This window comes from Narcine bancroftii, chromosome 7, assembly GCF_036971445.1.
Source record: "Narcine bancroftii isolate sNarBan1 chromosome 7, sNarBan1.hap1, whole genome shotgun sequence".
In the NCBI taxonomy this organism is placed as follows: Eukaryota; Metazoa; Chordata; class Chondrichthyes; order Torpediniformes; family Narcinidae; genus Narcine; species Narcine bancroftii.
In genome coordinates this window covers 187,217,963-187,235,961 of record NC_091475.1, presented here as the reverse complement: position 1 = coordinate 187,235,961, position 17,999 = coordinate 187,217,963, and the positions used below count along the sequence as shown (strand labels likewise).

The 17,999-nt window shown below is 45.5% G+C and overlaps 1 protein-coding gene across 6 annotated transcripts in view; it reads right to left on the bottom strand.

The window, feature by feature from the left end:
* cog6 (component of oligomeric golgi complex 6) overlaps nt 1-17,999 on the bottom strand; it is a 107,227-nt gene that overhangs the window by 71,743 nt on the left and 17,485 nt on the right. For all 6 annotated transcript variants that reach the window (XR_011342296.1, XM_069891725.1, XM_069891721.1 and 3 more), the window contains exon 4: nt 17,615-17,673. Coding sequence is in view for 5 of the 6 variants with exons in the window: in XM_069891725.1 (XP_069747826.1) it covers nt 17,615-17,673 (59 nt within the window). In the remaining variant the exon portion in view is untranslated. The remainder of the gene's footprint in view (nt 1-17,614; nt 17,674-17,999) is intronic.

Here is a 17,999-nt window from a genome sequence, read left to right as displayed (position 1 = left end):
TTGAGCAGGTAATACTAACTCTCCACTGAAACTTTCTAACAATAAATCTTGTACTTGATAATAAGCAAATAAAGTGTTTGGTAATATACCAAACTTCTCTTTAAATCTATTGAAAGAAATATACCTGCTTCAAAACAATCCTCCACTATCACACCTTTTGATTCCCAATCTTTCAAATAAGGATTATTCAAAGAAAATGGGATTATCTGGCTCTAATATAATGGTGTCTTAGCTGAAATTTTACCTTTCAATCCTATAATTTGATTTTGTTTACCATACTCCCATCAAATGTTTCAAAACTGGCAGTTTATACTGCTGTAGAAGTGATGGATTCCATTTATATATAAATGGATGAATGTTTCTCCCATAAATCTGGTCCAACTTCACCTTCGCCCATACCAGAGGTTGATCAATATCAAACAGCCTATTAATAAACTTTAATTGTGCCACTTCATAATGGTTATGTATATTTGAAGTAGACTTAAAATATGACAGGAAATCACAAAAAAAAAGTACACGATAGGAAAACTTTAAGTTGATTTTTGTGATCAGCAGCTTAAAATCCATAAAATACACCCAAAAGTGTTCAGGAACAAAATCTTTGTTGTTCATTGTAATTAGAAATTCTACATGGCCCGCAGGAAAAAGAATATCAGGGTTGTATGTGATGTCATTTATGTACTCTGACAATAAATTTGAACTTTGAAATACTAGGGCACTGAATTTGGGTTTGGCAACAATGGGCACACAGGGCTAATACTTCAGAATAACATTTTGTAACGGCTGCTGGAGAAAAAGCATCTGCAGATATTATGAGTATGTGATGAGGTTTGTGTGAAACATCTATATGTTCTGTAGGCCATATGGGTTAAAAGAAAGATTTATACTCTCTCCTCCCCCAGGATCCTAGCAGCAATGGAGCATGCCCCAAATGAGCCGTGCTTAAAACAGTAAAGAAGAACCAACTGCTGAAATGTCTGAGATTCAATTGATGGCACTTTCACGATCAATTTTATAAACTTTTTCATTTTTCTGCTTATTTAAAAGGGGTAAAATACCAACCTACAATAGGATTGCATGTTGACTAATGTAAATGCCTGCCACATTGACCATCGCCAGTGGGCTGATATCGCCTCAAACCGTGCATCTTGGTGCCTCACAGTTCAACAGGCAGCAACCTCCTTTGAAGAAGACCGCAGAGCCCACCTCACTGACAAAGGACAAAGGAGGAAAGACCCAATCTCCTTTGAAGAAGACCGCAGAGCCCACCTCACTGACAAAGGACAAAGGAGGAAAAACCCAACACCCAACCCCAACCAACCAATTTTCCCTTGCAACCACTGCAACCGTGCCTGCCTGTCCCGCATCGGACTTGTCAGCCACAAACAAGCCTGCAGCTGACGTGGACTTTTTACCCCCTCCATAAATCTTCGTCCGCGAAGCCAAGCCAAAGAAAGAAGAGTTAATAAAACAATGCTAATAGTGTTAGAGATAGGTTTTTTAGACCATGACACCATAAAAACTGTCCATATATGAATATTCATAATAAAGAATAAGAACATAAAATGGCTAAGAGAACAGATTTAAAATGCTAAGACTAAAAAGATATTTCTGGTGGTAATATCCGGTACCGCACGGATGGCAGTCTCTTCAATCTGAGGCGCCTGCAAGCTCACACCAAGACACAAGAGAAACTTGTCCGTGAACTACTCTTTGCAGATGATGCCGCTTTAGTTGCCCATTCAGAGCCAGCTCTTCAGCGCTTGACGTCCTGCTTTGCGGAAACTGCCAAAATGTTTGGCCTGGAAGTCAGCCTGAAGAAAACTGAGGTCCTCCATCAGCCAGCTCCCCACCATGACTACCAGCCCCCCCACATCTCCATCGGGCACACAAAACTCAAAACGGTCAACCAGTTTACCTATCTCGGCTGCACCATTTCATCAGATGCAAGGATCGACAATGAGATAGACAACAGACTCGCCAAGGCAAATAGCGCCTTTGGAAGACTACACAAAAGAGTCTGGAAAAACAACCAACTGAAAAACCTCACAAAGATAAGCGTATACAGAGCCGTTGTCATACCCACACTCCTGTTCGGCTCCGAATCATGGGTCCTCTACCGGCACCACCTACGGCTCCTAGAACGCTTCCACCAGCGTTGTCTCCGCTCCATCCTCAACATCCATTGGAGCGCTTACACCCCTAACGTCGAAGTACTCGAGATGGCAGAGGTCGACAGCATCGAGTCCACGCTTATGAAGATCCAGCTGCGCTGGATGGGTCACGTCTCCAGAATGGAGGACCATCGCCTTCCCAAGATCGTATTATATGGCGAGCTCTCCACTGGCCACCGTGACAGAGGTGCACCAAAGAAGAGGTACAAGGACTGCCTAAAGAAATCTCTTGGTGCCTGCCACATTGACCACCGCCAGTGGGCTGATAACGCCTCAAACCGTGCATCTTGGCGCCTCACAGTTTGGCGGGCAGCAACCTCCTTTGAAGAAGACCGCAGAGCCCACCTCACTGACAAAAGGCAAAGGAGGAAAAACCCAACACCCAACCCCAACCAACCAATTTTCCCTTGCAACCGCTGCAATCGTGTCTGCCTGTCCCGCATTGGACTTGTCAACCACAAACGAGCCTGCAGCTGACGTGGACTTTTTACCCCCTCCATAAATCTTCGTCCGCGAAGCCAAGCCAAAGAAGAAAAAGATCCTAAAATAGTGAAAAGTAGGAATAGCACTTGCCTTTCTCAAAAGCCTTATGAGCAATGAACCTCCAGAGGTGAACCTTTTGCATCCACAGAGGTGGAATTGCAAATGCATCAGGACCTGTGCTTGTCATTGACAAATACAAATCAGTTAAAGCTGAACTTCTAATTACAACAAATTTTAACAATATTAGCAAAATGTAAGAAGCATCTCTAACTGAACCTATGTTTGTTGAGCAAAATGAACCAGAAACGTCACATAGCAAATTATTTCTTAGCAAAAAAAAAACCCAATAATTCAAAAATTGGAACTTAATTTCAAATTCTATCAAAATCATTTAATTGTGGTTCTGCAAAAAAAAAAAAGTCAACTAATGTTAGGTGTGATTTGTATCACACCCAACACAGTTCAGGTACAATCCTTTTAGAACTAAAATTCACCACCTTCCAGTTTGGCAGCCAACAATTTTTCGAGGGAAAATTGTCCACAAGTGATTATGGGGTGGGGATGAGGGAAAGAGCAGAGTGTGTCAGAAAAGCAAAGGAAGACCAAACTTTCCAATCAGCAAGATAACAGAAGAGATCCTTAACCATACTATCAAGGACTATATTTTCCTCACAATTATACATAACTTGCTCAGTTAAGGTTCTTCAGATCAGTATATTATTGATCACGTGACAAATTTAGGAAATTATATGGTCAAAAATGTTGAATTCCAGAGGTGAAGTGGCAATGATTGCCATCCCTTCACAACGTGACAGTATTTGAACCAATGAGACACTAAGGAGCCCATATACAGTTGAGAGAACTGTCCACAGACAGAGTCCTACCTAATCAGAAAGATTTATGAAAAGATTGTAGCATCATAATTTTGGATCTTCAGCTGCTTTAATTGATGTAGGTGATGTCACTAGAGGGAAGATTATTCCAGTATCAGTTGCAATTTAAATATCACAGCTAATGAAGCTGTCTATGCCCACATGCAGAAAGATCTAAATTATGCTTATATAATGATAGATAAGTAGCACTAACATTTGTGTCACACAGTGGCTGGCAATGACCGTCTCAAACAAGAGCATGTTCTATTCAATTTCACTAATATTGTTGAATTCCTACGATTACCATCCTGTCATCACCACATAATAAGAGCAGATCAGAGTATGGGCATTTCCGAATGGCTCACCATCTAGCTTCATGAAGTTTGTGAGAGAAAATAGTCAACTGGAAGTACAAGTTAACAGCATATAGGATGCTTGACACCATCGTGACAAACTCCCCTGCTTGACCAGTTCCCCATCACTTTTTTCAACATTCGTTTCCTGCTTCGTTGATATAATGTAGATTTAGAGTGTAACATACCCACACTCCTGTTTGGCTCCGAATCATGGGTCGTCTACCGGCATCACCTACAGCTCCTAGAACGCTTCCACCAGCGTTGTCTCCGCTCCATCCTCAACATTCATTGGAGCGCTTTCATCCCTAACGTCGAAGTACTCGAGATGGCAGAGGTCGACAGCATCGAGTCCACGCTGCTGAAGATCCAGCTGCGCTTGGTGGGTCACGTCTCCAGAATGGAGGACCATCGCCTTCCCAAGATCGTGTTATATGGCGAGCTCTCCACTGTCCACCGTGACAGAGGTGCACCAAAGAAAAGGTACAAGGACTGCCAAAAGAAATCTCTTGGTGCCTGCCACATTGACCACCACCAGTGGGCTGATATCGCCTCAAACCGTGCATCTTGGCGCCTCACAGTTTGGCGGGCAGCAACCTCCTTTGAAGAAGACCGCAGAGCCCACCTCACTGACAAAAGGCAAAGGAGGAAAAACCCAACACCCAACCCCAACCAACCAATTTTCCCCTGCAACCGCTGCAACCGTGTCTGCCTGTCCCGCATCGGACTTGTCAACCACAAACGAGCCTGCAGCTGACGTGGACATTTACCCCTCCATAAATCTTCGTCCGCGAAGCCAAGCCAAAGAAAGAAGAAAGAAGAAGATCTGCAAATTACAGTTTCTCAATTATATTCTGACATTGACTTCCAAAGTGTTAAGTAATCCTGGGTAAAGTCAGGAATACCAGGTAAATGAGAATGTCACCACCTGCAGGATAATCTTCAAGAGGCACAACAACCTGATTTAGAAATGTATTACCAGCTTTTCAATAATGATGGATGTAAATCCTGGAAACCCCAACCTAAAGCACTGCAATGGATCAAGATACTATGACTTGTTCAATGGCAATTACAGATGGACATCCAGTATTGGAATTTCCCATGTCAAATACATCCTAAGAAAAATAAAAGGGGATTGCAGCTACAAATTATTTTGCCAAGCTACTCATGTTTCACAATCTCCATCTTGTATAAGTTCAATGGGAGCCCTAGAATCTGAATACCTCCCACCTGCACTGGTACCTTAGCTACATACTTATCTGTGCTATCTTTCTATTCTTTGCTTCACTTACAACCAAGTCATCTTCTGAACTTAAAATCAAAGGGATCACCATCTGGCTTCATGATGTTTGCCCTTGTGATGCTTCCGGGCAGAAGTGAGGGGGAGGTGGAGGTCCCGGCCTCGGTCGAGTGAGGCAGGCGGAGGCCCCGGTCCGGGCAGAAGCGAGGGGGAGGCGGTGGCCCCGGCCTCGGTCGAGTGAGGCAGGCGGAGGCCCCGGTCCGGGCAGAAGCGAGGGGGAGGCGGTGGCCCCGGCCTCGGCAGAGCGAAGCAGGCGGAGGCCCCGGTCCGGGCAGAAAGAAGGAGGCGGCGGCCCCGGTCCGGGCACAGGGAAAGCAGCAGCGGCCCTCGCCCCGGTCCGGGCAGTATGGTCGGACCTAGGAGGGGAGGCAGGCCCCTCCAGCCCAGGTAAGAAACCTGCATAGGAGAAGGCCACTCCGATATAAAACCTACGACCCAAGGACCTCGCTGCCACGTCCCAGCTTGCTTGGCCACGGCACACGAACCATGGGTGTAAAGGGTGGGGCCAGTACTGCGCACACTGCACTCCACATAAAAGCTCCTTTGCGCACGCCCGAGGACAGGTCCATGTCCTCCCCCTCCACGTCCTCCCCCTCAAAAGATGCTTACAAACTCAAGCTAGCACGCTGGAACATCAGAACCATGCTAGACAAGGCTGACAGCCACCGACCTGAACGTCGGTCTGCCCTCATCGCACATGAACTCCTCAGACTTGACATCGACATAGCCGCTCTCAGTGAAGTCCGTCTTGCAGATGTAGGCAGCCTCCAAGAACGCGGCGCAGGCTACACACTCTACTGGTCTGGCAAGCCTATGGATGAATGACGCCTATCTGGTGTAGGCTTCATGGTAAAGAACTCCATTGCCTCCAAACTTGAAAACCTCCCGACAGGCCACTCGGACCGGATCATGTCCATGCGACTCCCCCTTCAAAACAAGCGTCGCATCACCCTCATCAGTGTCTATGCTCCAACCCTCCAGGCGGAACCAGCAGAAAAGGACAAGTTCTACACTGATCTGCGCAACCTCATTCAACGCACCCCTATAGCCAACAAGGTTGTCATCCTTGGCGACTTCAACGCTTGCGTCGGCAAAGACTCAGAAACCTGGCCAGGAATCCTGGGCAAGCATGGTGTCAGCAAGTGCAACGACAACGGGCGCCTCCTGTTGGAGCTCTGCACAGAACAGTGGCTTGTCATTACAAACACCCTTTTTCAGCAGAGGGACAGCCTGAAGACTACCTGGATGCATCCCCGATCCAAACACTGGCACCTCCTGGACTACGTCCTGATGCGATAAAGAGACAAACGAGATGTGCTCCACACCAGGGTCATGCCCAGCGCGGAATGCCACACTGACCACCGGCTGGTTCGCTGCAAGCTCAACCTTCACTTCAAGCCAAAGTCCAGGAACAGTAAAGCCCCCAGAAAGAGGTTCAATGTTGGAAACCTGCAGTCAGACGAAGTGAGAGGAAACTTCCAGGCAAACCTCAAAGCAAAGCTCGGGGATGCAATCCGCCTCACGGACCCGTCCCGAAACCCTCTGGGATCAGCTGAAGACTACCATACTGCAATCCACTGAAGAGGTACTGGGCTTCTCCTCCAGGAAAAACAAGGACTGGTTCGACGAAAACAGCCAGGAAATCCAGGAGCTGCTGGCAAAGAAGCGAGCTGCCCACCAGGCTCACCTTACAAAGCCGTCCTGGCCAAAGAAGAAACAAGCCTTCCGTCGCGCAAACTCCGGGAGATCCAAAATGAGTGGTGGACTAGCCTTGCCGAACAAACCCAGCTCAGCGCGGACATTGGCGACTTCAGGGGTTTCTACGAGGCTCTAAAGGCTGTGTACGGCCCCTCATCCCAAGTCCAAAACCCGCTGCGCAGTTCAGACGGCAAAGTCCTCCTCAGCGACAAGATCTCCATCCTCAACTGATGGTCAGAACACTTCCAATCTCTTTTCAGTGCCAACCGCTCAGTCCAAGATTCCACCCTGCTCCAGCTCCCTCAACAGCCCCTAAGGCTAGAGCTGGATGAGGTCCTCACCCGGGAAGAGACATATAAGGCAATCGAACAACTGAAAAGTGGCAAAGCAGCAGGTATGGATGGAATCCCCCCAGAGGTCTGGAAGGCTGGTGGCAAAACTCTGCAAGCCAAACTGCATGAGTTTTTCAAGCTCTGCTGGGACCAAGGAAAGCTGCCTCAGGACTTTCGTGATGCCATCATTATCACCCCTGTACAAAAACAAAGGCGCAATATCAGTCTGCTCAAACTACAGGGGAATCACGCTGCTCTCCATTGCAGGCAAAATCTTCGCTAATATTCTCCTAAATAGAATAATACCTAGTGTCGCCGAGAATGTTCTCCCAGAATCACAGTGCGGCTTTCGCGCAAACAGAGGAACTACTGACATGGTCTTTGCCCTCAGACAGCTCCAAGAAAAGTGCAGAGAACAAAACAAAGGACTCTACATCACCTTTGTTGACCTCACCAAAGCCTTCGACACCGTGAGCAGGAAAGGGCTTTGGCAAATACTAGAGCGCCTCGGATGCCCCCCCAAAGTTCCTCAACATGGTTATCCAACTGCACGAAAACCAACAAGGTCGGGTCAGATACAGCAATGAGCTCTCTGAAACCTTCTCCATTAACAATGGCGTGAAGCAAGGCTGTGTTCTCACACCAACCCTCTTTTCAATCTTATTCAGTATGATGCTGAACCAAGACATGAAAGACCTCAACAATGAAGACGCTGTTTACATCCGGTACCGCACGGATGGCAGTCTCTTCAATCTGAGGCGTCTGCAAGCTCACACCAAGACACAAGAGCAACTTGTCCGTGAACTACTCTTTGCAGACGATGCCGCTTTAGTTGCCCATTCAAAGCCAGCTCTCCAGCGCATGACGTCCTGTTTTGCGGAAATTGCCAAAATTTTTGGCCTGGAAGTCAGCCTGAAGAAAACAGAGGTCCTCCATCAGCCAGCTCCCCACCATGACTACCAGCCCCCCCACATCTCCATCGGGCACACAAAACTCAAAACGGTCAACCAGTTTACCTATCTCGGCTGCACCATTTCATCTGATGCAAGGATTGACAACGAGATAAACAGACTCGCCAAGGCAAATAGCGCCTTAGGAAGACTACACAAAAGAGTCTGGAAAAACAACCAACTGAAAAACCTCACAAAGATTAGCGTATACAGAGCCATTGTCATACCCACACTCCTTTTCGGCTCCGAATCATGGGTCCTCTACCAGCATCACCTACGGCTCCTAGAACGTTTCCACCAGCGTTGTCTCCGCTCCATCCTCAACATTTATTGGAGCGACTTCATCCCTAACATCGAAGTACTCGAGATGGCAGAGGCCAACAGCATCGAATCCACGCTGCTGAAGATCCAACTGCGCTGGGTAGGTCACGTCTCCAGAATGGAGGACCATCGCCTTCCCAAGATCGTGTTATATGGCGAGCTCTCCACTGGCCACTGTGACAGAGGTGCACCAAGAGGTACAAGGATTGCCTAAAGAAATCTCTTGGTGCCTGCCACATTGACCACCGCCAGTGGGCTGATATCGCCTCAAACCGTGCATCTTGGCGTCTCACAGTTCGGCAGGCAGCAACCTCCTTTGAAGAAGACTGCAGAGCCCACCTCACTGACAAAAGACAATGGATGAAAAACCCAACACCCAACCCCAACCCACCAATTTTCCCCTGCAACCGTGTCTGCCTGTCCCGCATCGGACTTGTCAGCCACAAACGAGCCTGCAGCTGACGTGGACATTTACCCCTCCATAAATCTTCGTCAGCGAAGCCAAGCCAAAGAAGAAGAAGGAATGTGATAGAAAATAGTCAACTGGAAGTATAAGTTAACAGCATATAGGATGCTTGACACCATCGTGACAAACTCCCCTGCTTGACCAGTTCTCCATCACTTTCAAATTCTAATCGAACTCAAATTGACAACTGTTCTGTGAATGTAAGCACAAGAAAGTTAGTGAGAGAACAAGAACGATAGAAATTAAAATTGGGAGTGTCTCTTATTCTCAGTTTACCACTTACAATCCTGTAAAGGTATTAAGACAATAAAAACATCAAATTTCTATTCTTAATTAGTTTTAAACCGAAAATAGAGCATTTTACTGTTATGTGTTCTTACAAACTAAAAGCAAAAAGTCACAAAATGTCTTCAATCTTTTAGGTCTTATAAACTATTTTTCTTCCTATAACAAATTGGTGTTCCTTAGATATTATAGGTCTCATTGCTTCCATCAGGCAAAGTTATAGAAGCCTGAAGTCTCACACTTTGAGGTTCAAGAAGGGTTTTTATCCAACAGCTATCAGGCTCTGAATTTTCCCATTCTACCCTAACTATAAATTACCAAACAATCTGATTGCAATACAGAAACATTAGTTTTTTCTTGCACTAACTGAAACTGTTAACATTTGTTTATTTATATTCTAAAATTTATTATCCATTTTTCTGTCTTAGATTATTGTGGTTATTTAATATTTGCTACTGTATTTGTTGTTTCTTATATGATTGGCTGCAGCACACAAGAATTTTGGAGCATCTGTACATTTTACTTGTATATATGACAAAAACTAGCATTGACCTTTCGGGTTTTTCTTCAAGCTTGTGTTCCATTGAGAGATCACACTATTGGAGATTAACAATTTAAAGACTCCAATTTCTAACTTTTTTTTCCCCACTAATACGCAGCTGAATACATGCATTCAAAATCATCTGATCTCAACCTATACAAATACATGAATTTTCATTGCACTTAAGTAACTATTCTGTTTCTTTCACATTTTTAAATTGATTGTCTATCCAAAAACATTAGTGTTGTAATTGTGTTTTCAATTATTGCCAAATACGATACCAACAAAATCAGTAATGTGGAAAATCAACAGGTAGCCACAGAGCATATCAGAAAGCGACAAATAAAAAAAAAAATCACTAATGTTCCAGGTTAAATAATTCTTTTCAGTTATCTCCTCACGAAGTTATTTGTTGACATTTAACTCAGTCATTCTATTCAATCATTTCCAACTGCTTATTTTCTTTTGAATAATCCAAGTGTTCAGTAACAAGAAACATTATTTAACTGCAGTAAATGGGACTATTATCTACTGGGGGATGGAGCAGCTCGATTATCTGTGAATTACTGGCTTTAACTTCTATTTCACAAAACGCTGATAAAACAAACCAGGAGTGAATACATTCATCTATTTATTTGCCACTGCAGTTAATATTACAGAATACATAATGCATCACTGGATTAGATGCTCTCAATGTACCTTCCTCTGCGACAAGATTAATTTTAAGTTTTTAGAAACTAACATTTGAAAGATGAGGAAATAGAAATTAGAGATCAGTTACTTCAACATTGGTGCAGAGCGAGGCCCGACACATTCATTTCCTTTTACTTCCTGGGGATGGTGCGTGACCTGCTGAGTTCCTCCAGCACATTTCTGTATTGACTTCAACATCTGCAGAAATTCTCGTTTAACTTCAAAAAATTCTTATCTTTTTATTCTGTCTTCCCTGAATACAGACAGCAAAGCTTTCAAAGTACACTTCCTTTTTCCAACAGCAAGGACCTCCCAATGGTCACTGTGACAGATTGTTATTTTTATATTGTATATAGATATGTCTTAAAGGAGATAAATTGTGGATTTTTTTTAGTGTAGGTCACATACACACACTTCAAAACAGACCTCATGTAAAATGCCAGAGCCCTGCTCAAGCCAGACAGTCCAAGGTTCCAAGGGCCTTTGCACAAAATTTGAAGAATGTTTATGATGACTTCACAAATAGGCGTTAATTGGACATGCTATGGAGTCATGGATTATTGTTTTGGAAAGCAACAGATAAACAGAAGATTAGGTCCAGTGCTGCAGACTGAGTGCAGAGTGCTGTTCTAAAAGAGTCATGTGGTTTTCTCTGAGGGGAGGGGGGAGGAAGAGAGAGAGAATTCAGTTCTACAGTTCAGCAGCAGCAGCTGGGACTGGAACAGGACAAGCTGGCAAACTTGTGGAAAAAGTTCATTTTGAAGACGGGTTGTGAGTTCTTAGTTCAGCCTGGTCAAAGCTCTTGTGGTCCATACAAGAGGAGAGGGCTGGCTGCATAATGTTTCACTTGAAATAAGGGAAACAAAAAGGAACTCTGTAGTGACCTGAAAGAAAGAGGTTATCATCTGGAAAACCCTGAAGGGCAAGTTTCTTCAGCAAGACACTGAAGTGGCTGATCGGAAGGAACCAGTTGTGGGTGTCCAACGAGCAACAAATCCCTCTCTCTGAAAACCAACAAGAACCTTCCTGAGTGGTAACCATTTACCTTTCAAGCACCAAAGCTTAGTGAAGATTAATAAATGTTAAATTCTGTGCACAGTATAAGAATTGCCTGATACCAGTGAACTTGGAGGAATGAAAAGTGAGATTGGACTGTGAATCAAATAACTTTTCTGAACTTATATATACATTACATACATGTGCATTTAGAATTAGAAGGGGTTAATAGTAATAAGTTAAAGTTTGATCCTGTTTTCATGTTTAAAGATGTTAAAAGTAACTTTTGTTTAAGTAATCATTTGTCTTGGTGAATTTCTATTGCTGCTGGGTTTTGGGGTCCTCTGGGCTCACAACATCAGCCACTTCAATTTCACATCCCATTGCCATACTGACATGTTTGTCCAGCTTGAGGCTATACTTAAACTGGAGGAACAACACCTTGTATTCTATCTCAGTAGACTCCAACTAGACAGCATCAATATTGACCTCCAATTTCCAGTAACCCCCTACCTCAGTTCTTTTGCTTTCCCTCATCCATAATTCTTTTCCTTTCCCTATCCATCATCCACACCTTCCTTTCTCCATTTGTCCACTCCCTATCAGCATCTTTCTCAGCACTTTCTCCCCCCCCCCCACCTCCCTCACATCACCTCCTTTCTTTTTGCCCATCCTTCCCATCAGTAGTTACCTATGACCGAGAAGCCTGTGCTCCCCAGCTTCCATCCCCTCCCACCATGATATCTGGTCATTCATGATGAAGGGTTCTGCCTTTATAGAAGAAGCATTTTTATAACATAGCTCACAATATCATAGTAATATTTTGGTCAAGAGAATTCAGGTACACGATCCTTTATCTGGACATCTAAAATATGGAAAGCTCCAAAATCCAGCAAGTGAGAACCGGCAGCCGGGGACTGGCGGTTGGGGGAGGCAGCCGGGCAACTGGAAGGGGCTGGGGGTGGATATGGCAGCACAATTTGGGTGGGCTTTCCTAAATCCGGAAAAATACGAAAATCAGAACACACTGTCCCCCAAGGGTTCCAGATAAAGGATCGTGTACCTGTATCTGTGTTCTAGTCTGCCCTTCAAATGGCTCATTAGTTCCATTTGTTATGATTAGGAACCAAATTTAATTTTATTTTTTTTTGTTACAGCACAGTAACAGGCCATTTCACCACATGAGTACGGAGCACCCAATTTACACCCCATTAACGTAGACCACCCCGCCTCCGGTACATTTTTTGAATGGAAGGAGGAAACGGGAGCCCCCAGAGAAAATGTCCATAGACATGGGAAGAACGTACAAACTCCTTACAGATACCGCAGGATTTGAACCCAGGTCTGGTCCCAATAGCTGGCGCTGAAAAGGCATTGCGCTAACTGCTACGCCAACCATGCCGCCTATTGCTTTCCATGAATCCTAAGTGACCTGCTGAGTCCCTTCAATATGTTTGCATATTGAGTAATGTACTTCTGGTCAAGTCACTCGTCTGAGTGCTTACTAGTATCATGTAACCCAGTACTACCTGTTGCATGGTCGGGTGGTCAGCAACTAAACCAACTCCCCCACCAGGCTTGCCTGATGAGGAGAGTGGGTAGATATCCTGCAGGATGAAAAACAAGACCTGTCAAAGGGCAGGCTAACCCTCTTGTAAGGTTAGCAGCCATCAAACAAACACGTTCCATTAAGTGCGGAAAGGGCATCCCTTCCATCAAAGCTTGGTCTGACCATTCACTGCAATAGAACTTCCCCCAGCTGTCTTGGACCTCACCATGTTGCTGGATCTGGGAGGGGATGTTGTGAAGGTGGATCTGGACATGCAGCCCCCTACTACCCAAATCCATTCACGCACATGGTGTTCCTTTCTGAGGAGTCGGGTATCCTCATACCCGACCCCACAAACTGAAAGGAACCAGCATCAAATTATGGGATGTACAGACTGAAAAAAAATGTACAGTACTTAAAGTATTTTATCAAATGTTAAAGAAGAGCTTCTACATATTTTTCACCATCTACTTGCAATTTGCCTGGTCACCTATCTTAGTTACTCAAAGTTGGAAGATAATATTTCAGGTCAGATTTAATTGTCTATATTATTGAAATAAATGAAGATTATTATACAAATATATTTTGGTTACAACCAAGCAAAATCTGCCCTATACATTCAAAAGAATGGCGACATTACTCAAAAACATTATAATTTTTTAAATGCTTCTCTTCTTGATGGATTCTATTTCATTGTCACCAACACTATTCCTTCCTTTGTTAAATTGCTGTGTTACATTTTCTACCTACAAATCATGGGAAATTTTTGGTTCCTAATCATAACAATGAGCCATTCGAAAGGCAGACTAGAACACTGATACAGGTACACGATCCTTTATCCAGAATCCTTGTGGGACAGTGTGTTCCGAATTACGGATTTTTCCGGATTTAGGAAAGCCCACCCGAATTGTGCTGCCATATCCTCCCCCAACCGCTGCCGGTCCCTCGGCCGCCTCCCCCAACCGCTGCCGGTCCCTCGGCCGCCTCCCCCAACCGCTGCCGGTCCCTCGGCCGCCTCCCCCAACCGCTGCCGGTCCCTCGGCCGCCTCCCCCAACCGCTGCCGGTCCCTCGGCCGCCTCCCCCAACCGCTGCCGGTCCCTCGGCCGCCTCCCCCAACCGCTGCCGGTCCCTCGGCCGCCTCCCCCAACCGCTGCCGGTCCCTCGGCCGCCTCCCCCAACCGCTGCCGGTCCCTCGGCCGCCTCCCCCAACCGCTGCCGGTCCCTCGGCCGCCTCCCCCAACCGCTGCCGGTCCCTCGGCCGCCTCCCCCAACCGCTGCCGGTCCCTCGGCCGCCTCCCCCAACCGCTGCCGGTCCCTCGGCCGCCTCCCCCAACCGCTGCCGGTCCCTCGGCCGCCTCCCCCAACCGCTGCCGGTCCCTCGGCCACCTCCCCCAACCGCTGCCGGTCCCTCGGCCGCCTCCCCCAACCGCTGCCGGTCCCTCGGCCGCCTCCCCCAACCGCTGCCGGTCCCTCGGCCGCCTCCCCCAACCGCTGCCGGTCCCTCGGCCGCCTCCCCCAACCGCTGCCGGTCCCTCGGCCGCCTCCCCCAACCGCTGCCGGTCCCTCGGCCGCCTCCGCCAACCGCTGCCGGTCCCTCGGCCGCCTCCCCCAACCGCTGCCGGTCCCTCGGCCGCCTCCCCCAACCGCTGCCGGTCCCTCGGCCGCCTCCCCAAACCGCTGCCGGTCCCTCGGCCGCCTCCCCCAACCGCTGCCGGTCCCTCGGCCGCCTCCCCCAACCGCTGCCGGTCCTTCGGCCGCCTCCCCCAACCGCTGGTCCCCCATTTGCTGGATTTTGGAGCTTTCCTTTTTTTAGATGTCCGGATAAAGAATCATGTACCTGCATTCTCTTGCCCAAAATAGTACTATGATAATGTGAGTTATGTTATAAAAATGCTTCTTCTATAAATACAGTCGTTCTATTTATCTGGTTTTTGATATTTCATCAAGCTACTTCCTGATGATCAAAGCCAGAAAAAAATCTCAATAAATGACAGTTCATGATACTGCTCTACTGCTAATACTTCCAGAGAAATTAATCCTTTCTGTCGAAAATTAGGATCACCACCAGCAGTTTTTGTAGAGCTGCCAGCAGACAGGGCTGCCGAGCACAAAAGAACTTTGATGAAAATCCAGTTTATGAGCACTAACTTCTGTGTATTAAGCCAGAAGGGCTCGTTACCATGCTCTATCTCTAAATACACTGGACAATGAAGATTTTGCTTCCTGAACATCTTTTGGTGTATTTCATGCATTTTAGGCTGTCAATCACAAAAATAACCTTAAAACTTTCCAATCACAACCCATTTAGGTACAACCCATTTTTGTGAGTTCCTGTCACATTTTAAGTCTACTAGTATATTGCACACAATATACTATTGATCAGCGTGCCTGGGCATGTACTCGGTGCAGGTGCTATTATCCACACCTTCGCTCCTCCAGCTCCCTACTCACTTCCCTTGGACCAGATGTCTTAGGCCTCGGCATGTTTAGTCAAGAAAGATGCAGACAAACTATAAAAGCAGCTCTCATATACAGTTGATGTGCATTACATTGATATAGATTGAATGCTGATGCACGTTTTTCAGGCAAAAACATAGTTAGTGTACTTAACAATGGCATTTATTGTTTTCAGTAATATTCAATATAGCAGAAATGTCTGGTCAACATTGCAACAGTTGCTATACATGGTTATAATTGTGGTGAATATATGCCTTAAGCTCAAAGATGTAGCATGAATACAGGAAGGGAAAACAAGGGGTGTGCAATCCAGCGAACATAGGGAGAAATCAGAGGTGGAGCGGATGAGCAAATTTACGTTCTTGGGAGTCACTATCTTGGAGGATCTTTCCTGGACCCGACACACTAATGGTACCATGAAGAAAGGATGTCAGTGCTTCTACTTGCTCAGGAGTTTGCAGAAGTTTGATATGACACCAGAAACCCTGGTAAATTTCTACAGATAGGCTGTGGAAAGTGTGCTGACCGGCTATATCAGAGTCTGGTATGGGAACACCAATACCTCTTAGCGTACAGCCTTCCAATTGTAGTGGACATAGCCCAGAACATCACAGGTAAAACCCTCCTCACAATTGAGAACATCTGCAAGGAACGCTACTGTCGGGGAGCAACAGGAAACATCAAGAATGAACAACATCCAGCACCCGCTCTGTTCTCTATGCTGCCATCAGGAAAGAGGCATAGGTGCAACAAAACTCGCACCACCAGGTTCAGGAACAGCTGCTACCACTCCACCATCACACTCCTCAACAACAAACTCAATCAGGGACTCAAAGACTTTTACTTTTGCACTTTTTAAAAAAAAAAATTCTCTCTGTAATGCACAGTTTGTTTACATTTGTATCAGTTTACATGCGTACATGGGGTACAATTTTTTTTGCACTACCAATAAGTGGTAATTCTGCCTCACCCGCAGGAAAAAGAATCTCAGGGTTGTATGTGATGTCATGTATGTACTCTGATAATATATCTGAAATCTGACTGCACTTATTAAGAAAGCCTATGAACTCTATTTTAGTTGTGAAATTGGTGACCAAGACAAACACTGGGTTCCTCACATTTGTTATCCAGCATGTGCAGTCAACCTGATTGCTTGTCTCAGCATAATAATGTGATTAAACATATTAAATTCAATGAAAATTAATTTAATGTTTCTCCAACTTCCTATGTGATACAAGCAAACCTGAAATTATCTTTATGTTTAGCTTGAAGTTGTCTATCATAATCCACAATTTTTTCATGAAGAAAACATTTTGAAAAATTTACTGCCCAGTGATTTTTTTTAAAAATGTAAACACATTAAAATAGACCATTGAATCATTACTGGATATTCAGAGCAATTGTGTTAGGCAACTTAAAACTTGCCCCACTCCCACACCGACATGTCAATCCGCGCCCCTCTCCCACATCGACATGTCAGTCTGTATCGACTTGTCAATCCCCTTCCCACTCCCATGTCGACATGTTTGTTCACACTGACACTTCTCCCCGCACCACACTGCTGCGCAGACATCTCTGTCTATGGCCTCATTCACTGTCACACCAAGGCCACCCAAAAATTGGAAGAGACACATAATATTTCGTCTAGGCACTCCACATTGGATGGCATTAACATAGACTTCTCTGGTATTGGACAGTCCCCTCCCCCTCCCCCCCCCACCCCACTGTGCCTTCCTCTCTTCCCCATCCTTCTGTCTCCTTTCCTTCAGCTCTCCGCCCCTTCCAACTCCATTCTGAGAGCTATCCCCTCCCCTTCTCAGCTTTTTTCATGTGTTCTCCCACCCAAATCCATGCAAGGCCTCTTGCCCGTAGGCCTGTGCTCCCCTTTCTTCCCTTCCCCCATCCCCAAGATTTTATTCAGCCGTCTGCTTGCTTTTCGATCATACCTTGATGAAGGGCTCAGGCCCGAAGCCTTGGTTCTGTATCTTTATCTTCGCTACGTAAAGAATGCTGAGTGAGTGACTGGGTCTCTCTAAGTATTTTCGTGTCAACTTAAAACAGTTTTAAAGTGGTTGGACGAAATACAAGAAGCCCCCAAAATACTCCATGATACCCAAGTCTGGAAATGAGGATTAATCCTTACTTTTCCGATTGAAGCTTTGTAGTCTTGGTAACCAGATCTTGTGTCTGTTTCTTCGCTAGCTAGAAATAGAAATCCAAATCAAAACTTATCCTGTGAGACCTGCGGGCAGGTGTCCACATTCCATTATCACTCACCTTCTGCTTCCAACTCCTCTCCTTACTGAATCCAATCCTGGGAAACCATTCACCACAAATCACTTAAAATACAACTTTCATATTACCATCCTCTGCCTTCATATATCCATTACTGCAACCACTGCCATATCACACGTTCTTCTCCACATTTGATAAACATTACCCTCTCTCTGCAGATTGATCAGAATCAGCGGGAGAAAAATAATTTTCAAGGTTTTGGGTCAGAATTCTTATTAAGAACATAAGAAATA